At 41.9% G+C, this 25,809-nt stretch overlaps 1 protein-coding gene and 3 non-coding genes across 4 annotated transcripts; 1 reads left to right on the top strand and 3 right to left on the bottom strand.

Annotated features, from left to right (window-relative positions):
* Window positions 1-7,163: 7,163 nt before the first annotated feature.
* Window positions 7,164-7,237, bottom strand: trnai-aau. Its single transcript has one exon. It is a non-coding gene; the product is annotated as a tRNA-Ile (tRNA).
* A 503-nt stretch (window positions 7,238-7,740) lies between these two features.
* Window positions 7,741-8,373, bottom strand: LOC117468638 (ladderlectin-like). The gene has a single exon (XM_034112874.1). The coding sequence runs from the start codon at window positions 8,291-8,293 to the stop codon at window positions 7,811-7,813; it is 483 nt and encodes a 160-aa protein (XP_033968765.1). The 5' UTR covers window positions 8,294-8,373; the 3' UTR covers window positions 7,741-7,810.
* A 10,531-nt stretch (window positions 8,374-18,904) lies between these two features.
* Window positions 18,905-18,978, bottom strand: trnai-aau. The gene has a single exon. It is a non-coding gene; the product is annotated as a tRNA-Ile (tRNA).
* Window positions 18,979-22,207: 3,229 nt separating this feature from the next.
* Window positions 22,208-22,281, top strand: trnai-aau. The gene has a single exon. It is a non-coding gene; the product is annotated as a tRNA-Ile (tRNA).
* The last annotated feature ends 3,528 nt before the right edge of the window (window positions 22,282-25,809 follow it).

Consider the following 25,809-nt stretch of genomic DNA (forward strand, 5'->3'; position numbering starts at 1 on the left):
GACATAAGCTGAAGATGACACTAATAGCTGGCATATTAATAGCATCCCTTCTCATGGCTACTATATCATCATTTAATGGCAATGGTCTAAGAAATAAGTGCAGAAGACGCCGGGCGCTAAGTCTGTGTGAGGCCAGCATCATATGTCTGCAGGAAACACATTGGGATGGGGCGAGTGTGGATGAGGTGAAAAAGGAGTGGAGAGGTGAAGTGTTTGCAAATAATGGGGGTGAGCGGGCTAGAGGGGTGGCAATACTTATCAATTCGGGGGATGTGAAGAATGCAAGGAAGGTTGAGGATGATGGTGAAGGGAGGATGATTGGGGTACAGTATGAATACATGGGGGACACGTTTAAGTTGATCAATGTGTATGCACCTAATACAAAGAGGGAGAGAAGGGTTTTTTTTTGAGGGGTTGGATGGTAAATGTGGGGGGAACTGTTTGATTGTGGGAGACTTTAATGTGTGGTGTGGGAAGTTGGATGCGCCTGCGGGTGCTCGATTCAGGAATGACTCTTCTAGGGTGGCGCTCCAAAAGATTATGGATGAGAATGGGTTGATAGATGTGTGGAGAGAAAGGAATATGGATGTTAGGGAATCTTCTTGGAGACGAGTGGTGAAGGAGAAACTTCTGCAGAGCAGGATTGATTTGGCTCTGTGCTCGGAAGCTGTGAATGAAAAGGTTGGGAAGATTGAATATAGGACCACGGCGTTGAGTGATCATATGGTTCTTGGTCTCAGGATGGGGCTGAAAGTGAATGGGAGAGGCGGGGGGGTGTGGTGCTTGAATGCGAAACTACTGATTGATGAGGTGTATAAAAAAAGGGTGAGAGAATGTATAAGGAAGGGGGGTGATACAAGGGACAATAATATATTAGATTGGTGGGGGGAGTTTAAAGAGGAGATCAAGAGAATAAGCATAAAACACAGTAAGGGGAAAAATATGCTTGATAGAAGAAGGGAGGAAAGGGTGAGGGGAGAGTTGGCCAAAGAGGCAGCAAAGATAGACAAAGAGATAGGGAGAGATTTAGGGAGATACACGAGGATCAAGGATGAGCTAGAGGGTATAGAGAGGGACACATGTAGGGGGGTGATTGTTAGAAGCAGGGCACAAAATGCAATGGAAGGGGAAAGGTGTACTGGGTATTTTCTGAGTTTGGAAAAAATGAAGCAGGAAAACAAATATTTAAAACAGGTTGAGGGAAAGGATGGTAGGAAAATAACAGATTTAGTCGGGATAGCAGAAAGAGTGGAGGAGTTTTACAGGGAATTATTCAAGACCGAAGAGGCGGATAGAGAGAGTGTAGAGACGGCGATAGACACTATGGATAAAGCTTTAGATGATAATGATAGAGAGATGTGTGAGGGAGGGATTGGTGCAGGAGAAATTGATTTAGCAATAGTAGGGTTGGGTAGAAATAAGAGTCCGGGGTTAGATGGGTTAACGGCAGAATTCTACATCACTTTTAAGGAACTGTTGGTGCCGGTATTGCACAGGGTGTTCAAACGCATTGAGGAGGAGGATGACTTGCCGACCAGCATGGCAACCGGGGTTATAAGTATCATTTACAAAAAGGGTGATAGGGACAGGTTAGAAAATTACAGGCCGTTAAGTATGCTGAATAATGATTACAAAATATTGGCGAGGGTGTTAGGAAATAGAATAAAGAGGGTAATTGGAACGGTTGTGGGTGGGACTCAGGCGTATAGTGTACCGGGGAGGGTTATAAGTGACACGACAAGCAGCATCAGAGATACTATTAGACATATGAAGGAGGGGAAGGGTGGCATAGTAATGAGCCTTGATTTAAATAAAGCGTTTGATCGTGTCAATCATGAGTATTTATATAGAGTGTTGGGGAAAGCAGGGTTTGGGGTGAAGTTGGTGGGATGGATAAAAAGATTATATAGTCGGGCGGTGAGTTGTGTTAAAATAAATGGGATCGTCACAAACGTGTTTAGGTTGGGGAGGTCGGTCAGGCAGGGATGTCCTCTCTCCTCAATGCTGTATGCCTTGTCGGCAGAACCTTTAGCAGCCATGCTAACTAAGAACCAAAACATCAGAGGGGTGGAGATACCGGGGGCACAGATTAGTCTCCTGTACCAGTATGCGGATGACACCACAGTTACGGTTAGGGATGGGGATAGTGTGAGAGAAGTGTTAGAGGTAGTGCAGCAGTATGGTAGAGCATCAGGGGCAAAGATCAATATAGAGAAATCAGAGGTCATGTATATAGGTGAGGGTGAGGTAGATAGGACAGGAATAGGGCTCAAAGAAAGGAAAGATTATTTTAAGGTGCTGGGTGTTAATTTGGGTATAAAAGAAATGGAGGGGAGGGATGAGCAATATGAGGGAATCATCAACAGGATGAAGAAAACGTTAAAGTTTTGGAAGATGAGGCATTTAAAGTTAAGGGGGAAGGTAGTAGTGATAAATGGGCTCATAATGAGCAGAATAATCCATGTTCTGAATGTCATGGAAATGCCTGAAAGGGTTCACAAAGAAATAGATATGGCAATAAAAGAGTTTTTGTGGGAAGGGAAGGGTGTCAAAATTGCTAGGGAGGTGATGGAGAATGAGTATAGGGATGGAGGGATGAAGCTAATTAATCTGGAAAGGAAAAAGAAGGCGCTGAGGGTCAAAATGATATTAAAATATGTTGGTGATAAGGAAGATAAAAAAGATTATGCGTGGAAAGTATTTTTAAAAGAAGCAATTAATAAGTGTGGAGGCTGTGGTGACAGCGCCTTATTCATGGCTTTGAGAAAAGAAATGCTTAATGGCGTTTCTGGGTACCACAGGGAGGCCTTATTAGCATGGGGTGAGTTTCTAAAAGGGGTGAAGCATAAGTGTGTGAATGTTGAGCAAGTGTGGAATCAGCCCATCTTTCTAAACCATATGATCACGGTGAAGAAGTGTCCTGTATTCAATCTCCAAATGTGGAGGGCGGGTTTTAGAAACATAAGGGATTTGGTTTATGAGTATGTGCCGGGGTTCATGGGGGCACGGGTGATAGTGGATGAGGTGAGGGGTGGGGGGGGAATTATGCAGTTGAGAGCGGCGGAAGAAATCATGGAGAGGGTGAAAAAAGGTATGCCTGTGGGTTGGGTGAGAATGGTTGAATGTGAGGCTACAAGAAGTGGAGAGAGCGTGGCAGAAATGTATGTGGGGGAGGGGGATACTTGTGTTAAAATGGAGAAAGGTCCAGAAAGGTTTGGTTCTTTTGGGGAGGTGGAGACAAATCGCATTGTTTGGTGGATGCAGTTTCAACCAGAGTAGCAGCATGGAGGTCGGATCGTCACCAAAATAAATAAGTGGTCCGAAATGTTAAAGTTAATGAAAAACAAAATACACATAACCTTCCTCAGTCAGTGTGTTTGTGCCGGGGACAAGAGACCCCCCCCCCTTGATGAGAAACTGTAAGAAAGTATCGGGAAATCCCTCCGGAGTGGAGTCATGACGACTGGATCTGAATTATTCATTTGTATTTGGTAGTTTGTGTTCCAGCTGTCGATCAGCTGTGCCACTGCAGGCTGTGCGTCTCAACCCCCTCCCCGCAGCAACTCTATAGGCTATCCACCAGTTAAAATGAAATAAAACACAATTAGCTGCACAATTTACCATATAGGTGTGCTTAGTTTCCATACCTCCTGTGTTTTACGAGCGACTTATCAAGTATTGAAGAACGCCATTAAACATGATATATAAAACCATGCTCGTATCTATCTAACCTATAGAAATACAAAACGGCGTCAGTTTAAAGTAATTCTGTCCTGTTTACCGCATCAATTATGAGAATACATTTCTTAACAAGAGAACATGTCATCGAGGGGTGATCAATAACATTTCCGTATTTATTTATTTCTCCAATGTGTTTGTGTGCACTGAGGAGTCTCCAACAGGCGTTTGTTTCATCATTTTAAGATTGGCTTTAATCAAGTATTTCTTCATATATGATAAATGAGAGGTAACATTTTATTTATGGTATTATTTCCACATATTTCTCTCCATTCTTCCTTCTGCCAACGGTGTCGCAGTTTCTCGTCTCTCCCGTTGTTGTGCGTACCGCGTACGGATGGGTCAGAGTGTGCGTGGAGGACCCATGGATGTATAATAAGAACGGAGGACCGCACATTTTCCCGTCAAGTTAGTTTTTTATAAATCGCAAACAGTGCGTAGAAACTGGCGTACGCCATCTTTTGGGCGTACGCACCGTTTATAAATGAGGCCCCAGGTCTGTTACAAGCAATGTGTTTTTAATATGGTGTTTTACTCAAAGTTGTAATCGTTTTTAAGTAACTTGTACGTGTTTTGCAGAGTGTAGAAGTGCTCATAACCAGCCAAGCAACCCGGGAAACTGGCTATGGACGTTTGTTCACTGTATTCTAGCTCTTATTATTCTTTATAACATCTGTTTTTGTCTTTAATCCATAGAGCTGAATATGAGCGTTTCCCCTCCTGGATTGAGCCTGGAGGATCTATTGCTCTGTAAAAGTAAGCCTGGTGTTTAACCTTCTTTAATGTTATATTGAATTGGTGTTTGAGCTGGCAACTATTATGTTGCGTTTGTTTTTTAAAAAGACTACTGTCTAGTGCTTTTTTATTTTTATTTTCTGTCAATAGTTTTCTTGTGTGCAGATTGTGGGCAATATAATTGACTAAGTGTTTGTATTACAGGCTCCTCTCCCTCTGGGGGAACCTCGTCTGCTTTCAGCGTAGGGACTGCACCGGATATTCATTTCCTGGTGTTTGCTAAATACCTCCAATTGGACTTTTAAATGATCCCAGTTGTCCTCAGTGTTATCATGCCACCTGCCTGTGCTCTTTAATGTGTCTTCTAGTATTTTCTGTTAGTGATTTATTGTGTATGTTTGCTTGTTTCCTGTTTCCTTGCCCCCTTAAGGACCAACACAATTATCCTGATAGACGCAGCGGGTAACGTGACCTTCACAGAGCGCACCATGCCCACCTGTGACACGAACAAATGGAGCACCAATTCTTTCCAGTTCAAACTGGAGGTGTGAAGACGTGATGGAGGAAACCCACTCTGTGCCTTTCTGCATCCCCATTCTGCAAACACTCACTTTTGGCTCATTATGAAATGATTGTTAGCACAAAGACACGGTGGGGAACCCAATTCTCTTTTTATTTTGTTACACACCTGTCAAATTATGTCTGCTTTTTCATCTTTATCAAAACATCTGGTTCTAGCTTTAACCTTATGTATATTACCTTTTGTGTTTCTTTGCAGTTTACCCACACACAGGTGTTTGGACACTCATGAGTACAAATGTTCATAATGACAAGCCTAACTTCATATCAATATGGAAGATCATTTGTAAATCCATCTCCATTGTTCCTGTCTTTTAATGGAAAGAAATGATCTGAATCACTGGGCTAAAGCTGCTGCACATTGTCAACTGTTATTGAGCAGTGACCCCTACTGGAGATTTAAGATATTGCACTTCTCATGTAATCATCCCATAAGGACTGTTGTAGGTAAAAGACGTTTAAACAAGTAGCTCTCACATAAAAAGGTTATTTTTACACATTGGCTAAATGATTCTTATTTTGGTATGGAGTCAATAGAGGGTCAAATGTCTTGTAGCTATGTATCACCATTTCTGTGTGTGAAAACGTTATGAATAATACATTCTGATATCTATAAATGTGTGAACTTTATTTAAACAAATAGGTTTTCCTTTTTGAATCTTTAGGAAGATCTGTAGCTCCGCATCACATTTTGTGAACAAATAAAAACATGTGTGCATAAATCATTTTGATACGTGCGAGTGCATAAAGAACATGTCCTCAAGGGTTTGAATTTACATATATGGTTTTACTTATGGAGGACCGAACATGACACAAGTATACATAAATACATGTATGAATAAAAACATAAATAAATACAGGAATAATGAATTTCAGTTTCTTAAATCACTTAATCACTGATTATAATGTTCTTCTTACTTGCAATTCTCTAGCTCATTAATGCCCCTGTGCTTACAGTTCCCCACCAGAAATATAATAAACATGCCATTCTTTTCAGTTTATCTTACTCTGGTGGCTTACTTGATGATTTAACAGATATAATGTTCAATTAAAAGTGAATTGAGAAGCTGAAGACCAAACTTGTCACTGGGTGTTGAACCTTAGGTTGCTGCATGTTCATTTAATGCTTAGACCTCTAGGCCACTAATATAGTTTTAAAGCATGATCGCCCATCTGTTGCCGTGACGTTTTCTCAAGTGTATTTGTACCTTTACGCACACAATGCACATTAAAGCGGCATGCATCTTTTACGCAATGCTGTTTGGTGGGTCGCCTTGTATTCTGTGGATACGACAACATTCATAACTATTGTACTTTAAATTCCTCTGACAAGTTTTAACACATGTACGTAGTGAGGTGTCTTTAACAATATCTTTGAATTGCTATAATAAAATCCCCCTTTAATTTGGAATCTTTGTGTACACAGCAAGGAGAAACACAGAGCACTTCTATCTTTGAGCAGATCACATGGTAAATAAATATTCTGAAATTGGACATTGAGTATTAATACAGTTGTAGCTGGCCAAAAACTGAAAACGGGTGTTTCGAACCTGTCATTGTTATGAAATCCATCTCCAGTCTTTCTCCATCTTTAGTTGGAGAACTAAACTATATCTGAGTGGATTCCAAGTTGTGATCTTTTTACACTGTATTCCCACTACTTATACCTTCTATATTCAACACATTATGTTCTTTGACTGTAGACGCCCAATTGTGAAGATGATATTGAATTCTCTATAGGTGGCTTTAGCTCAAGAGGTAAATGGATGTCTATCAACCTGAAGGTCACTGGTTCACTTCCATCTCAGATCACATGCAACCAACAAGGCTATAGCGACTGTTCTTTAACATAGCTATCTATTTCAATTTTTATTTATTTCATGGATATCAACATTCATACATTTCTGCAATACATGTAGTTAGTGTTTTTATTCTTATGCATTTATTTCTATTGTAGGCCTAAATGTAATTTATTTGTCGAAATACTTTTAACCCGTTAAATAACTCCATGTTTAGATGTCACTTATTTGCAGTTACTTACTCATTTAATTCGCTTTCCCCCCCCAGTTTGATACTTTGGTTAAATGTTACATGTGAGAGAAAACATACAGTGGCCAGTACGGGTATCGAACCCGCGACCTTCGCGTTATTAGCACGACGCTCTAACCAACTGAGCTAACCGGCCATTGGTAGTCCCTGTAGTGACGTAATCAAACAAATTAATAAACGAAACCTACAGAACCGGGAAGGTAAATATTCCTGGTTGGTATCTCGTTACAAGGTGTAGGCTACAACTGTTATTGAGCAGTGACCCCTACTGAAGATTTAAGATATTGCACTTTAAAATACTTCTCATATAATCATCCCATATGGACTGACGTATGTTTAAATGATGTTCACACATTTATAGATATCAGAATGTATATATACATATACACACATTCTGATATCTACGCGTTAACTTGACAGCCGTAATATATTCATAACGTTTTCACACATCGAAGTGATATAGCGCCAAGACATTTGACCCTCTATTGACTCCATACCAAAATAAGAATCATTTAGCCAATGTGTAAAAATAACCTTTTTATGTGAGAGCTACTTGTTTAACCCCTAGAGCGACCAGTGTGAATATGTAACATTCATGAAAATAAAGGTTAGACAAAAGGACTTCTGTTCACACACATATACAAGTTTACATCTGTGTCTTTATTGTTATCATGTTAACAAAACAGGTGAACACGTAACATCTCAGCTGCTAAGGACAAGTTGTGCGAGATGCACAAACTGAGGGAAAAGTATCTGAACAAGGCCCATCATTCCACTTCCCCCACCAGTTGTTGAGTACACAGTCTTCACCTCGTCCGCTGTTGTTTGGTTGTCCTCTGTACCAAAAGAAATACTTGGCTGCACACCCATCAGACCACATCCATCTTCCTTCTTTGGGGATGTCATGGAGTCCGATCCATGTATATCCCTCAGCAGGGTCAGAGCTTTGGATCAGGAATTTGACAAAATCCTCTTCCTCTCTACTGTGGATAGACACCAGGTTGCCTCCCTGGGACACACAGTAGAGCTCTGCATCAGCCCAGGTCGTCTCTGTGTTGAAGTACTTGTAGCAGCGGCCGTTGAAGGAGAACCAGAAGGAGGGACAGGTGTCTTGCTGCAGATCCATTTGAGTGTCATCTGAAGAAGACACAGCACCCAGAGCCAGGCCCAACAGGAAGAGGAAAACCAGCATGATGATGATGTCACCGTCTCTGTCTGTTAAAGTTGCACTGAACCGTTGGAGAGGATGGCGATTGTGAAGCTTCAAGTGACAGGCTGCTTGTTATATATGTGTGGGAATGTGACGTCATTGTCACGTGACGTGATCACATGACCGGTGCCCGGTAAACTGTAAATTATAAAAGTTTTTCCGGCAGTTTCAGAAAACTTTTCGCTTGTCTGCACGCTCACCGATATCTCTGACGGTTCAGTGCAACTTCAAACGGGAAATTGAGTGAGAGTGAAATTACGATTGTGAGTCTTTTCAGTACATCTTCGTGGACATTGTTGGGTGCATTTGGTTTGTTTGAGTGTAGTACGACCGGGGCACGGTCTCCCCAAACGGCTTTGCTGTTTGGGCCCCTCCCCCCCCCCCCCGGTGCTGTGATCTGGTGCGGCGCAAGTGTTGATGGCAACTGCGTCTGGAGTGGACAGTGCAGAGGTGCCGAACATGGAAGGCGGAAGAGCAGGTGAAAAGACGGACGAAAGGAAGGACAAAGAAGAAGAGCAAGAACAAGGCAAGAAAACGGGAGAGGAAGGAAAAGAGGGGCAGAAGGAGAGAGTGAGGTACAGTGTGGATTTAACTGTGGAGGTAGTTGTGGAAGGTGTATTGACTATGATGGACCTGCTGAAAGGAATTCAGAAACAGTGTGGGACAGTGGATGGGTGCAGGGTGACAGGAGAACAATACGAAGTAACTATGAGGACCATCCTGGGGAAAACGAAACTAATGGAGGGGCTGAGAGTGAATGGGGCTGCGGTACACGCTAAAAACATTATGAGCACTGATGCGACCGTCTCTTTCCTGCATCTGCCTGTTTATCTGCCTGATAGAATAATATTAAATAGGCTTGAGGAGTGGGGAGTTAAGCCCATCTCGGTCATTAAAAAAAGAGTGTGGCCAGACTCGGACATTGCAGACGGCACCCGGTTCCTCAGAGTAAGGTTCAATAATAAGGTCCGCTCCCTACCGTACTCCACAAAGTTTGACACGGTGAAAGGGGCGGAGTACTTCCGGGTCCTGCACAATGGCCAGGTTCCAGTGTGCAGGTTATGCATAAAGCCGGGTCATATCTACAGGGAATGCCCAGACTTCAAGTGCTTCAGGTGCAATGAGCAAGGACATTATGCCAAGGAGTGCAGGTATGGAGCTGAGCGTGCGGAGAGAGAGAGGAGAGAGAGAGAGAAAGAAGACGGGGAAGGCGAGGAGGAAAACGAGGAGGAAGATGAGGAGGAGGAGGAAGACGACGAGGAGGAAGAGGAGGAGGAAGAGGAGGAGGAGGTAGACGTGGGGGAAGGCGACGAAGCGGAGGGAGCAAAGAAAAGACCCCATGAGGAGATCAGCAGTGAGGATGAAGGTCCAGTGGTGGAGGACATCTCGGGGGCTTCGGGGATTGAAGAGGAAGCACCTGACGTTGGAAAGAACAAGAAAAGTGCCAGGCGCGGCGGAGTCGCCGAGGGAAGCAGCAGAAGCGCAGAGGTGAGCAGCAACGAGGGAAAGGAGCAACAGGGTCCGGTGGTGGAGGACATCTCGGAGGCTTCAGGGATGGAAGAGGAAGTGCCTGATGGAGAGGAGGGTACAATGGGCGCAATGGTCTTCGGGGGCTCCAATGGTGGGAGGTCGAGAGGTCGCAGCCAGAGGAGAGGCAGGAATGAGGAAAGGAGGGCCACATCGGAGAGTGCCAGGCTGATGGCTAAGCGAAAAGAGGACAAAGAGAGAGAGTCAGAGAGAAGGAGGGCGAGCTTGAAGGGAGGGGGGGCCGGGAAAGACATAAGCTGAAGATGACACTAATAGCTGGCATATTAATAGCATCCCTTCTCATGGCTACTATATCATCATTTAATGGCAATGGTCTAAAAAATAAGTGCAGAAGACGCCGGGCGCTAAGTCTGTGTGAGGCCAGCATCATATGTCTGCAGGAAACACATTGGGATGGGGCGAGTGTGGATGAGGTGAAAAAGGAGTGGAGAGGTGAAGTGTTTGCAAATAATGGGGGTGAGCGGGCTAGAGGGGTGGCAATACTTATCAATTCGGGGGATGTGAAGAATGCAAGGAAGGTTGAGGATGATGGTGAAGGGAGGATGATTGGGGTACAGTATGAATACATGGGGGACACGTTTAAGTTGATCAATGTGTATGCACCTAACACAAAGAGGGAGAGAAGGTTTTTCTTTGAGGGGTTGAATGGTAAATGTGGGGGGAACTGTTTGATTGTGGGAGACTTTAATGTGTGGTGTGGGAAGTTGGATGCGCCTGCGGGTGCTCGATTCAGGAATGACTCCTCTAGGGTGGCGCTCCAAAAGATTATGGATGAGAATGGGCTGATAGATGTGTGGAGAGAAAGGAATATGGATGTTAGGGAATCTTCTTGGAGACGAGTGGTGAAGGAGAAACTTCTGCAGAGCAGGATTGATTTGGCTCTGTGCTCGGAAGCTGTGAATGAAAAGATTGGGAAGATTGAATATAGGACCACGGCGTTGAGTGATCATATGGTTCTTGGTCTCAGGATGGGGCTGAGAGTGAATGGGAGAGGCGGGGGGGTGTGGTGCTTGAATGCGAAACTACTGATTGATGAGGTGTATAAAAAAAGGGTGAGAGAATGTATAAGGAAGGGGGGTGATACAAGGGACAATAACATATTAGATTGGTGGGGGGAGTTTAAAGAGGAGATCAAGAGAATAAGCATAAAACACAGTAAGGGGAAAAATATGCTTGATAGAAGAAGGGAGGAAAGGGTGAGGGGAGAGTTGGCCAAAGAGGTAGCGAAGATAGACAAAGAGATAGCGAGAGATTTAGGGAGATACACGAGGATCAAAGATGAGCTAGAGGGTATAGAGAGGGACACATGTAGGGGGGTGATTGTTAGAAGCAGGGCACAACATGCAATGGAAGGGGAAAGGTGTACTGGGTATTTTCTGAGTTTGGAAAAAATGAAGCAGGAAAACAAATATTTAAAACAGGTTGAGGGAAAGGATGGTAGGAAAATAACAGATTTAGTCGGGATAGCAGAAAGAGTGGAGGAGTTTTACAGGGAATTATTCAAGACAGAAGAGGCGGATAGAGAGAGTGTAGAGATGGCGATAGACACTATGGATAAAGCTTTAGATGATAATGATAGAGAGATGTGTGAGGGAGGGATTGGTACAGGAGAAATTGATTTAGCAATAGTAGGGTTGGGTAGAAATAAGAGTCCGGGGTTAGATGGGTTAACGGCAGAATTCTACATCACTTTTAAGGAACTGTTGGTGCCGGTATTGCACAGGGTGTTCAAACGCATTGAGGAGGAGGATGACTTGCCGACCAGCATGGCAACCGGGGTTATAAGTATAATTTACAAAAAGGGTGATAGGGACAGGTTAGAAAATTACAGGCCGTTAAGTATGCTTAATAATGATTACAAAATATTGGCGAGGGTGTTAGGGAATAGAATAAAGAGGGTAATTGGAACGGTTGTGGGTGGGACTCAGGCGTATAGTGTACCGGGGAGGGTTATAAGTGACACGACAAGCAGCATCAGAGATACTATTAGACATATGAAGGAGGGGAAGGGTGGCATAGTAATGAGCCTTGATTTAAATAAAGCGTTTGATCGTGTCAATCATGAGTATTTATATAGAGTGTTGGGGAAAGCAGGGTTTGGGGTGAAGTTGGTGGGTTGGATAAAAAGATTATATAGTCGGGCGGTGAGTTGTGTTAAAATAAATGGGATCGTCACAAACGTGTTTAGGTTGGGGAGGTCGGTCAGGCAGGGATGTCCTCTCTCCTCAATGCTGTACGCCTTGTCCGCAGAACCTTTAGCAGCCATGCTAACTAAGAACCAAAACATCAGAGGGGTGGAGATACCGGGGGCACAGATTAGTCTCCTGTACCAGTATGCGGATGACACCACGGTCACGGTTAGGGATGGGGATAGTGTGAGAGAAGTGTTAGAGGTAGTGCAGCAGTATGGTAGAGCATCAGGGGCAAAGATCAATATAGAGAAATCAGAGGTCATGTATATAGGTGAGGGTGAGGTAGATAGGACAGGAATAGGGCTCAAAGAAAGGAAAGATTATTTTAAGGTGCTGGGTGTTAATTTGGGTATAAAAGAAGTGGAGGGGAGGGATGAGCAATATGAGGGAATCATCAACAGGATGAAGAAAACGTTAAAGTTTTGGAAGATGAGGCATTTAAAGTTAAGGGGGAAGGTAGTAGTGATAAATGGGCTCATAATGAGCAGAATAATCCATGTTCTGAATGTCATGGAAATGCCTGAAAGGGTTCACAAAGAAATAGATCTGTCAATAAAAGAGTTTTTGTGGGAAGGGAAGGGAGTCAAAATTGCTAGGGAGGTGATGGAGAATGAGTATAGGGATGGAGGGATGAAGCTCATTAATCTGGAAAGGAAAAAGAAGGCGCTGAGGGTCAAAATGATATTAAAATATGTTGGTGATAAGGAAGATAAAAAAGATTATGCGTGGAAAGTATTTTTAAAAGAAGCAATTAATAAGTGTGGAGGCTGTGGTGACAGCGCCTTATTTATGGCTTTGAGAAAAGAAATGCTTAATGGCGTTTCTGGGTACCACAGGGAGGCTTTATTAGCATGGGGTGAGTTTCTAAAAGGGGTGAAGCATAAGTGTGTGAATGTTGAGCAAGTGTGGAATCAGCCCATCTTTCTAAACCATATGATCACGGTGAAGAAGTGTCCTGTATTCAATCTCCAAATGTGGAGGGCGGGTTTTAGAAACATAAGGGATTTGGTTTATGAGTATGTGCCGGGGTTCATGGGGGCACGGGTGATAGTGGATGAGGTGAGGGGTACGGGGGGAATTATGCAGTTGAGAGCGGCGGAAGAAATCATGGAGAGGGTGAAAAAAGGTATGCCTGTGGGTTGGGTGAGAATGGTTGAATGTGAGGCTACAAGAAGTGGAGAGAGCGTGGCAGAAATGTATGTGGGGGAGGGGGATACTTGTGTTAAAATGGAGAAAGTAAACACTAGGGTGATTTACAAAATGCTGAGGGGTGGTAAAATAAGAAGACCTGCTTCTGAGCGGGTGTGGGAAAATGTTTTTGAAAAGTTTGATGGGCGGAAGGTGTGGGGGAATTTAAGGGTGAAATGGAATAGCATTGAATGTGAGCACTTTGATTTTCTTTTTCGTCACAACAGGGTGTACAACAATCTGATCATAAGCAGGTTTGATGTCACGGTGAAGAAAGAGTGTGATGTGTGTAAGGTAATGGTCGAAACGTGTATGCATGAATTTTTTGAATGTGGAGAGCTGAAAGTGTATTTTGAACGGTTGAAGGGGCTAATTGATAAGTGTTGGGGGGATAGAATATTAAAAACGATGGTATGGAAGGAGTTGTGGCTGTTTGGGATGAGTGGGGGAGTGAAAGGACCCAATGTGAATTTCTGTAACTATGTGCTGAGCCATGCCCGGTATGCTGTAAAACTTAGGAGAGACTTAGCCCATTTTGGGAACAGAAAGGTGGACGTATGGGATCTGTTCAAAAGGATTTTAAGCAAGGACGTTCAGATAGCATACGTGTACCTGGAAAAGGATGCTTTTCTGGAGAATTTTGTGGATGGGTGCACTCTGGTGGAGGTTGGTGACAATGACAAACTGGTGTTTAAATATGATAGTGTTGGCTAACATGTATGGTGTGAAATGTAAATAGCCTGAAAGGCGTAAAATATGGTTTGTATATAAATGATTGCCTGCTTGCTGTGTTTTGTTTCTCGTTTTCTGTTTTTGTATTTTCAGTTCCTATGATTTGAACAACCCAAGTAAGATCTATTTGTTTTTTGGCAATCTATTTTTGGCTAATTGCATTCAGTTTATTTCTTTTATTTTGTCATGTTTTGCATGATGATTATTTTTGATTGTTTTAAATGTAGGGCCACGTTGAAACCACTTGTACATTTTGTAAATATTAAATTGTGAATTTTCTAATAAAAAAGACAAAAAAAAAAAAAAAAGTTATCTCCCTCAAGGTAGGACTCGCGGGTTTAAGGTGGTTTTATGGTATTTTCAATGAACCTATGGAAGGGTCTCAGGTCAGTTTGGATTTCATTAGGGCGAGGGCAAGATACGTTTTCCCATCATGGAGGGAAACTCTTCAGACATTCAAAGCACGAGACCTGGGGCCTCATTTATAAAGCTTTGCGTAGGATTCACGTGGGAAGGTGGCTTACGTAGGACAAAGCAAACTAATACGCACAGACATTTTCCGATTCATAAAACACAGCGAGTGGCCCGTCCTACGCCGGTTTCCCTTTTTATAAACCACAAACAACACGAAATGCTGCGCAGCTTTTGCGGGCTTCACGTGACGCCCATATTTGCCTATATATATATATATAGTCAAAGAAACGCCCCGTATTAATATTCATTTTGACTGACTGCATGAAGAATATCGCAGGAAATGACGACAGAACAGCTAAAAAAGACATTTCACACCGAGTCAGATTTTGGTTCTTTTGGGGAGGTGGAGACAAATGACATTGTTTGGTGGATGCAGTTTCAACCAGAGTAGCAGCATGGAGGTCGGATCGTCACCAAAATAAATAAGTGTTCCGAAAAGTTAAAGTTAATGACAAACAAAATACACATAACCTTCCTCAGGCAGTGTGTCAGTGTGTTTGTGCCGGGGACAGGAGATCAGAAACTGTAAGAAAGTATCGGGAAATCCCTCCGGAGTGGAGTCATGACGACTGGATCTGAATTATTAATTTGTATTTGGTGTTTTGTGTTCCAGCTGCCGATCAGCTGTGCGCAGCGTCTCCACTGCAGCCTGTGCGTCTCAACCACCCACACCCCCTCCCCGCAGCAACTCTATACCCACCAGTTAAGATTAAATAAAACACACGTGTTGTGTTAAATTAGCTGCACAATTTACCACATAGGTGTTCTTGGTTTCCATACCTCCTGTGTTTTACGAGCGACTTATCAAGTATTGAAGAACGGCATAAAACATGATTAAACATGATAGTATACAACCATGCTCGTATCTATGCAACCTATAGAAATACAAAACGGCGTCAGTTTAAAGTAATTCTGTCCTGTTTACCGCATCATTTATGAGAATACATTTCTTAACAAGAGAACATGTCATCGAGGGGTGATAAATAACATTTCCGTATTTATTTATTTCTCCAATGTGTTTATGTGCACTGAGGAGTCTCAAACAGGCGTTTGTTTCATAATTTTAAAATTGGCTTTAATCAAGTTTTGCAAAGTAATTCTTCATATATGATAAATGAGAGGTAACATTTTATTTATGGTATTATTTCCACATATTTCTCTCCATTCTTCCTTCTGCCAATGCCAACGGTGTCGCAGTTTCTCGTCTCTCCCGTTGTTGTTTGTGTTTAATCCATAGAGCCGAGTATGAGCGTTTCCCCTCCTGGATTGAGCCTGGAGGATCTATTACTCTGTCAAAGTAAGCCTGGTTTTTAACCTTCTTTAATGTTATATTTAATTGGTGTTTGAGCTGGCAACTATTATGTTGCGTTTGTTTTTTAAAAAGACTACTGTCCTCTAGTGCTTATTTATTTTTATTTTCTGTCAATAGTTTTCTTGTGTGCAGATTGTGGGCAATATAATTGACTAAGTGTTTGTGTTACAGGCTCCTCTCCCTCTGGGGGAACCTCGTCTGCTTTCAGTGTAGGGACTGCACTGTGTGACACTTTAAAAGGGTGAGTAAACTAACTCTCTCTGTAATCATTTTGTAGAAGTTATGCTTTGAGTAGTGCATGCTTTTGTTCTCTTTTTGTCCCTCACAGTTAGCAGGCATTGTGACCTAGTGGACCAGACCTGCCCATCTGAGGAGGGGAAACCCACCATGTAATAGAGTAAAGTATGTTCACCCTGTTACCCTTTGACAGCTGCTCAACATTGACATTTTAACATGTATATTTGTGAAATAAAGCTGCATTCTATTTGGTCATGAATGCCTCTGTTATTGTCCTTGTGAAGGGAAGCCCCAACATCTGCAAAACAACTTTGGATTTAGATTGAGGGTCCACAGGTTCCTCCATCCCCTTAACAGGAGTTGGTGTTGTCAGCTATTTAAAGGTGACCCCAGCCACAGTTACCACATATGCATAAGAGAGGGTGTTTTCACTGTTGGCCTAATATATGATTGGTCAACTGAACTTGGCAACACTAAACACAACCACACCTTAACATAAGCAAAGACAGACTACCTGCTCACCTGGAGATGTCGCACTAAACCTTCTATACATTTTTGACAAGGAGTAAATTATATTAAATCAAATGTTGGCAGTGCTAAACATTGCCAGACCAAAACAAATGTTCTTTACAATCTCCAGAAGATGTTGGTCGGGAGGGATAATGGTCTGTTTTTAAAACGCTTTCTAGCAAGTGAAGACCAAGCTGCCCATCACACTAAAGCTTTGTAAACATTGAATTGAGCCACCACATTACCACAAATAATTCCCAGCTTGTGCAAAATGAAGATGAACATTAGGCAAAAAAGACCATAAGCTTGTGTGGATATATCTTATAAAACATAATGTATTCATTTCAGGCAGGGAGACTTATTGCTTTGTGTCTCATATTTCTTTTCATTCACAACTGATCGTTGCACTGACTTGCTCCTCTGCTGCCCTCCAGTGGCCACAAGGCACAACAGGTACTTTTACATTACAGCATGTAGCTCCAAAGCACACAAGTATTTCCTTCTGAAAACGCACTTGCACTTTACTAAAGCTCTAAACATGGCACATGAACACAAATATAAACTATATACAATACAATCAGGAAGATAGTACAATACGAATGCTCTAATAACAGTGAGCAGAGATGTATTTTGATGCATGGGCATAATGTACAGGGTAATAGTCAAATGACTGCCACAAGGCCTTTCTATGACATTGAATAGGAACAGACCACGGCTCTGATTTAGGAGATCTTGCTGACCAACAATTGCTGGATAGGTTTAACAAAAAGCATCTTTAAAATGAGACTTTCTCAGAATAAAGAGAAATGATGTGCCTCGTGTTAAAACATTCTGCAATCCAGACTGACTCTTTTGACTTTCTTAATGTTACACCAGCAAAGCCTTGTACCCTGATGCTAAATTACTACTAAGCTACATTTGACATTCAGCACTTTTCTATAACTTAGAGGCTGCACTGTCTGCTGTTCAGCAACAGTTAAGGAGACTGGCTTTAAAGGGGATATGTACTGTCAAAGTGTAAGATTAACAGACTGTCTCAGCCTATTCTTTTCTGTCTGATGGAGACTTCATACTGACTTCAACATGTTCCACATATTTTATACATTATTGGTGACGTATGGTTTTAGTCGAAAAGTTTGCAGTCAAAATATTCTGCTGCTTTCCCAAGCCTTTTTACTTTCTTTTCTCTTCCTAATACACATTCATTCACTACTACTTACATCTGATATGTAACTCCTTCAGCCTACTTGCAGCTGCAGAAACCATTCAACTATTAACTTATTCAGCTATTTCAGGACATTTAGGATATACATGTTGTTTATACCTTTTTTAAACCTTTTCTTTTAAATATTAAGCTTCTCCACTATTTGTCCTACTCTTCCAGTTTAACATTTCACTTTCAAGTTTTCAACAAAGTCATTGCAATGCATTTGAGCTGTAATAATTTGATTCATATCATTTCACTTTTCTGCATTCCTCCGCTAAGTTCAGCAACACACTGGGGCCGTTTCTCAATCGCGAGGATATTGGCTTCCAAGCCAATATTTCAAGGATGCTACGTCATCGAGTGCCGCCGAAGGACTGTTCCAATCTCCAGCATACTTGGAATTCCACCGAGGCCGCGTCCTTGGTTTGGGGGAAATTTCGAGGCTGCACATGGGTAGACTTCGCGTCCTTAAAATCCCCACAATGCTTTGCACATGGACCAATTTCCCCAAATCTGTGGCGGAAGATGTAAGGCCGGGCATTCGGAAAACGAAGAGTGGAACAGGCTAGCAAGTGTGCAGGTGTGCGTCATATGAGAGGCCCCGCCTTACATCTTCTGTCACAGATTTGGGGAAATTGGTCCGTGCGCAAAGCATTGTGGGGATTTTAAGACCGCGGAGTCTACTCATGTGCAGCCTCGAAATTTCTCCAAACGGAGTACGCCGGGCTTGGTAGATTTCCAAGTATACTGGAGATTGGAACAGTACCTCGGCGGCACTCGATGACGTAGTATGCTTGAAATAGTGGCTCTGAAGCAGCTTTACTCGCGATTGAGAAACACCCTTGGTCTCTCTAGCTCAAAGCAGCTACCATTCAGCTTTTTCTGCATTTTCAGCTAAATTCATCCACAAATGTTCACAGTTTACAGCGTTCGTACGCATTTTCTGCAGGAAATGCATTTTCTCGTTGAATTTGGTTTAGTGTTTTTATTTATTTTATTCTTTCTTTATTATGCAATTATTTATATTGTAAATGTCATTTTTCAATTGTGGAAATAATTGTAACACATTAAATGATTCCGTGTTTAGATAGACACTTATTTGCAGTTACTTACTCCTTTAATTCGCTTTTTTCCCCCCCGTTTGATACTCTGGTCAAATTGTACTAACTCAACGTGTGAGAGAAAACATACAGTGGCCAGTACGGGTATCGAACCCGCAACCTTCGCATTATTAGCACGACGCTCTAACCAACTGAGCTAACCGGCCATGGGTAGTCCTAGTAGTGACGTAATAAAAGAATCAAGTAATAAACAAAACCTACTGAACCGAAAGGTAAATATCCCTGGTTGGTATCTCGTTAGGGTTAGGTGTACAACTGTTATATAACATGCAGAAACCTAAGGTTCAACACCCAGTAATGACAAATTTGGTCTTCAGCTTCTCAATTCACTTTTAATTGAACATTATATCTGTTAAATCATCAAGTAAGCCATCAGAGTAAGATAAACTGAAAAGAATGGCATGTTTATTATATTTCTGGTGGGGAACTGTAAGCACAGGAGCATTAATGAGCTAGAGAATTGCAAGTAAGAAGAACATTATAATCAGTGATTAAGTGATTTAAGAAACTGAAATTCATTATTCCTGTATTTATTTATGTTTCTTTTTTTCCTGCGTTTCTCTTTTCAGGGAATATCAGACCAGACAATCGTCTGCTGTTTGGATGTTCCCTGGCTCCTCGCATTTTGTGTAGAGAAGGCTGGAGCCACTGGACGACCTGCTATTTTGCTGGCTCGATCCAGCATGAGGAAGTCGCTTTACAGACGTTACATCTCGTATCGCATCTGTCAAAGCCTGGGTTTCATAATGAATTTGGAGAAGAGCTGCCCTCTCCCCTCTCAGACATTCATTTATCTGGGAGTGGAATTAAACTCAGCCAGCAGAGTGCGGCTCTTGCGGCAGCGAGTGGAGGAACTGCAGCGAGATCTCCTCCGGCGTGTCTAAACCCGCACAGCCCTCTCCGTGACGCAGCTGCTCGGCATTGGCGTCAGCTGGTCACGCGGTGATCCCCATGGGTCTCCCCCACAGGAGGAGACTCCAGAGATGGGTCATTCGCTGCAGAAGCCTGCTGTTTTGACCTATTGGTTTATAAACTGCATAGCTCGCTCGAGCTGTCCTCTTCCCCCCCAGACATTCATTTATCTGCGAGTGGAATAAAACTCAGCCAGCAGAGTGCGGCTCTCGCTGCAGCGAGTGGAGGAACTGACAGCTCCCTATCCAGCGTGTCACATCCCACAGCGTGGTGACAGCCCTCTCCGTGATACAGCTACTCAGCATGACGTCAGCTGATCACGTGGGGATTCCCCGGGGTCTCCCCCACAGGAGGGGTCTCCAGAGGTGGTTCATTCGCCCACGCACCGACCCCGTGCGTCAGAGGTAAATGTGCTGGAGCTGTTCTCCGGGTTGGGAAGTATTCCAGCACTTCGCCCCGTTGCTGTACAATCAAACATGTGTTGATTCGCCCAGCCAACAGGCCACGGCAGCCTACCTCAATCGCCAGGGAGGACAGCCGTTTAGGCTAACCCGGCTTCATGCCTAAGGCTAAGGTCATCACAAACTTTTTTAGGTCAAGAGTGATCACCCTGGCTGGCTTCTTTCCCCCTCCTCACAGGTCGGAGGAAGAAGCCACGTCTCATCTCAGCTGTCCTGCTATGTGGCGCGCACGGCTGCCTTGCGCCGTTCTTAGCGCCTGTTTGTGCATTATAGAGAGCGCTCGATAGGGCAGTCTCTATCTGCACAACGGCTGTCACACTGGCTGTGTGAAGCTGTGTCACATATGTCTCCGCTGGGGTGGATCCCCCGGAGAACATCAATGCGCACTCCACCAGAGGAATGTTTCCTCCTCCACGGCTTTGCACGGAGGAATGTCAGTGGAATACATTTTCACTGCTTGCATCTTGGTCTTCTCCCTGTTCATTTATTCAATTGTATTTGAGGGATGTCTCCCATTCCTCTCTGACACACCCTGTGCTGAGTGTCCTGTCAGAGTGAGTGACGTCAGGGATCCAGCTGTGCGCCTCTCTCCTGCCTCGGCACACGGAGAGTGGCCTGTATTCCCTCTTATGAGAGGGACGTCCCCCTTTTTCCCCTGACACATTTCGTACGGAATGTCTTGTCAGAGTGAGTGATGTTGGGGACCTAGCTGTGCGCTCTCCTGTCTGTCTGCACGCAGAGAGCTGCTATTCCCCCTCCTTTCTGTCACTGGGCAAAGTGTGACCTTCGTCTCTACTTTCTCACAGCGGCAGGTATGTATTATTCCCAGCCTTCGTCCCCTCATGGTAAATATTCATGTTATGCTATATTCCAGGGACTGTGATGCGCCATTCGCATGGCGCAATAGGCATGGGTTGTTATCTGAGCAGGTGTGTCTGTGCTTCTTGTACCGGGGGGACCCAGTGGGGCGCAGACTACATCTTGCTTCGCCCTTAACCCAATAGCGATAGCCTTAGAGGGCGAAGCCATATACGAAATAGAACTGAAGTTACCTACTGTAACTCCAGCTTCTATGAGTATTGGCGTAGCCCTCTAAGTTCTGGGCCCCACTGGCTCCACGAATAGCTGAAGAAAAGTTGTTTTGTGTGGGAGCAGATTTTCGGGCCTCCTTCCTATTTATACCGGAAGGGAGCCCGAGGGTGGGGCCCACCTTGCGGGCGGGCGTGGACTACAAGTGTTTCAGTGCTGCGCGGGTGCGCAGGGGGATTACCCAATAGCGATAGCCTTAGAGGGCTACGCCAATACTCATAGAAGCTGGAGTTACAGTAGGTAACTTCAGATTCCTTCTGTGTATATCTATAATATTGTGTATTCTTTTTTAAATGTGCCTTGATGCCTCGTTTGTCACATTAAAGCACTCTGAATCCTTAAGAGGTTCTATACAAATGAACTTGCCTTGCCCTGTTTCGCTTCCTCCTTGTGGGATTTTACATTTTAACTTGCTAAATCACCTGTATTTGCTTCCTTGTCAGAAGTGAGTCCATCTTGTAGCTTATTCATAAATGTTGCTAACCTTGCTGGTTGTATTGCACTCTTATTCAGTTGGTCTGCCTTTAAAATTCACATTCAACATTACACTAACTCTATGAAACATTACTTGATAGTTTATTCAACTATAGCTGCAGTCCGTGTGTAACAGAAAAGTAGGTTATAAGTCAAATACAACTTTAGACATTAAGGAACACAGGACGAGTACACATTGTAGTTTTTGTCAGCCTGATTGCTGCCTGATTATCACTCTGATAGCCATAAACTGTTGCATGACTGATGTTATTTTATTGACTTTCTCTATAAATCTAACAAAGTAAAACGCATTAACATGTTTAAACTATGAAATCTTACCGTCAGTAACGAGATACCAACCAGGGATATTTACCTTTCGGTTCTGTAGGTTTCGTTTATTACTTGATTGTTTGATTACGTCACTACAGAGACTACGCATGGCCGGTTAGCTCAGTTGGTTAGAGCGTCGTGCTAATAACGCGAAGGTTGCGGGTTCGATACCCGTACTGGCCACTGTATGTTTTCTCTCACACGTAAAGTTAGTAACATTTGACCAGAGTATCAATCGGGGAAAAAAAGCGAATTAAATGAGAAAGTAACTGCAAATAAGTGTCTATCTAAACACGGAGTTATTTAATGGGTTAAAAGTATTTCTACAAATGAAAAATTACATTTACAATAGAAATAATTGCATAATAAAGAAAGAATAACATAAATAAAAACACTAAACTAAATACAATAATAACTACATGTATTGCAGAAATGTATGAATGTTGATATGCATAATGAAATAAATAAATATTAGTCTGTGTAAGTCAAAGGTAACATTTTTTTCTTTGGCTATGCTCAGTCATTTGTTTTGTCATTCATTTGACATTATACCTAAGGTCAGCAGGCCACACAAAGAAAAAAGGGCAAAGAGGTGGTAAACCCTTATGCTTTCCTGAACTGAATGTTTGATTGTCTAAATGTATATACTTTGGGAGATAATAACTTTCCTAATGAACCAACACTTTTATTTAAAGGTCCCATGTCATGCTTTTCTGTTCTTACCCGTCCCCGTGTGATGTAGCTTTCTCTGCATGTAAACGGTCTGCAGTCACAAACCCTCAGTACACCCTGTAGCGAGTACATGCCGTGTTCAAGTTGATGTATAACATGTTTTTTTAAATAAACGTTATATATCTGAACAAATTTGCTGCAATAATTATTATGTAATAATAAACTTGCAATCAGAAGTCAATATAACTAATAGATCTAAGTTGAAACAAATGTATTATTACAATGTTCTTAACTTGAAATGATGAGTTATATAAATGTAGAACTTGAAAGTGTGAGTTATAATAAGACTGAAATGTGAGTTTATTTGACTAGGAGGTAAATAAGGTTTCCTTGCTCTAATAATGTCAGATTGGTATTTGCTTCAACTCTGAGTATAAAGTTAAAACAACTTAACCCTCCTGTTGTCTTCGGGTCAAATCTGACCGATTTACTACTTTCATCAATCATAACTTTTTTGTTTTAGATTCAATTGCATTAAGGCTTTATGATATCCTTCACAGTAGACATTTGAACATATGAAATTGCTGATCACCACTTTCATTGAATTTTGGATGATTTAGTCAACTTTGAAACACCCATGGTGTTCCCGCCATAAAGAAAAGGAATTAGTAACCATCCAGATCAGATAAAACACACACACACACACACACACACACACACACACACACACACACACACACACACACACACACACACACACACACACACACACACACACACACACACACACACACACACACACACACACACACACACACATACTCTAGATGTGTTCCCCCCTTATGTGCCCATCCCCCCACATGGATCACACCTGGCACACGCAATACATGTTCAGTGTCTATTCTTTGTATATTTACTGCAGTTGTTCATGTGTACCAGTAGTCTGATACAATATGTACAGTTTGAAAGGGTGTTAAAGGAAATGTGGTGATGATTAATGGTTTTTGTTTTAATGTAATAGCAGTTAAAACAGGACCGGTCAAATTTGACCGCAAACACCAAAGTAAGGGGGGGAACGAAGACAATAGGAGGGTTAAACAACTTAAAAAAGCAATGTTAATACAACTAGAACCTTTAAGTCATATCAACGAGATTTACTTGCATTAATGAGTTGAAACAAAGTTTGTCTTCAAGTTGACTTGATTTGCTTTTTCAAGGCAGCAGGTGGACTTTCATTTGCAAGTTGAACTGACATGAACTGTTTCACAGTGTGTAGCTTTTTATTTATTTCAAAGTGGGCCCATTTGAATTGTATTTATTTCCTTCAAATGTGCAGAGGACTCCCCAAGTGCTGTGTTTAATTTATTTTAAAGTAGGCCTGTGTATTTCTTTTTATTCTCCTTATACGAGTTCTTTGTTTATTATTAGAGGTTAACAGTTTTCTTTAATGTAATAAATAATACATGTCTATGATATAACAATTAATACAACGTTATAGGCTATCAAGCTATCAGATATGTTTTGCCAACACATTCTCACTCCCAACTCGGCCTATGTTGACGTCATGTCAGGGTCCCTGTCGTCACTTTCCAACGCAAGGGGGGGCCCTTTAGCGTTGAGTTTCAACTATCAGGGAGTCCCATTGACTTGCATAGAGCTCCCTGAACGTTGGTAATAGACCAGTTGGGATCGCGGCAAAATGCTCTCCGCAGACCCATTCTCACAGCGTTTATCAACCTTTTTCTAACTCAATATCAAGCCACACATATTGTGTTTACTTCTTTATTTTAATTGAATAATGTCGGACTTTTGTTGCTGTCAGTTAGGGGGAGAGTAGGGGCTCAGAAAACTGAAATCTGTATTGTTTCATCTTTTTTTCCTTCTAATTTTGTATTCTTTTCTAAACCACACACTGTTATTTACTCAACAATAAGACACAATTATCCTTGTGTTTATTTATTTGTTTGATTGTATAATGTTGGACTTTTGGGAGTGAGAATGTGTTGGTTTTGCGGCTCCAGACAAAAGAAATGGGTGGAAAAGGGGGCAAAATGGCTCTTTGGGGTCCAAAGGGTTGCAGACCCCTGCCATAGTTTATGGGCGCTGTACGCTATCAATCAATCAGCTATTTCAATACTAACCTGTTATAACTAAAGCCTTGAGGTTTAATTCTCACACAGAAACAAAGCAAACCAGGAGAAACACTTTTGAAATCAGCTCACTCTCAGAGTTTCATGGATTATTAAAGAAGTTTTATTATTTTTTTGGTACATAGCAAATGACAGCGTTGACAACATTTGTTAAAAAAAAGCCACATCAAAAAACCTTAATTGGCGAAAGCTAAATTCTTCAGAAATGCAAAAAACAACAAAATCAATCAAAATTCTTATGAAGCAAAAACATTTCTCGGTTCCAAAATCACAACACTTGTTTACGGACAATGTTAACATTTTAAGTACGAAATAATTAGTCTCCTGAATTTGGGAAAATCCTAAATCACAAAAATAATCTGAATTCTTTGAAAAAAGTGAAATTCAAAAGAAATTAAAAACGTTTCATAAAAGTCTAAAACGTAATGATTACATATTATTGATCATCTTGTGAAATAAGTACAATCCTCAATAATACAAAAACAAGCACATTTCTTGATCACATAACAAAGCACATTACCCTTTAAAAAGGAAACTTCTACCAAATTATGTACATTTTTAATTACAACATGTTAGTATTTAATATCTTATGCATTTGGGAATGCTCTCCAATAGGTGGAGTTCTTAAAAACAGCTAAATTACTACAAAATACAGAGAAATACCATAAAAAATGATATAACATAAGAAAAATACTGAATGATTGAAAATGATTACAAACTGAGCTCAGTACATGTGAAATAAGAACTTTGAAGAAAAGTTAAAATCTTATACTTTTTGGCAAATTACAAATATAATCGGATTTCTCTGAAAAAGCTTGTTTTTTTTATACAAACAATCTCTTCAGACTAAAATCAAGGTAAATTCAACTGAAATCACATTTTTCAATAA

This window comes from Trematomus bernacchii, unplaced genomic scaffold, assembly GCF_902827165.1.
Source record: "Trematomus bernacchii unplaced genomic scaffold, fTreBer1.1, whole genome shotgun sequence".
In the NCBI taxonomy this organism is placed as follows: domain Eukaryota; kingdom Metazoa; phylum Chordata; class Actinopteri; order Perciformes; family Nototheniidae; genus Trematomus; species Trematomus bernacchii.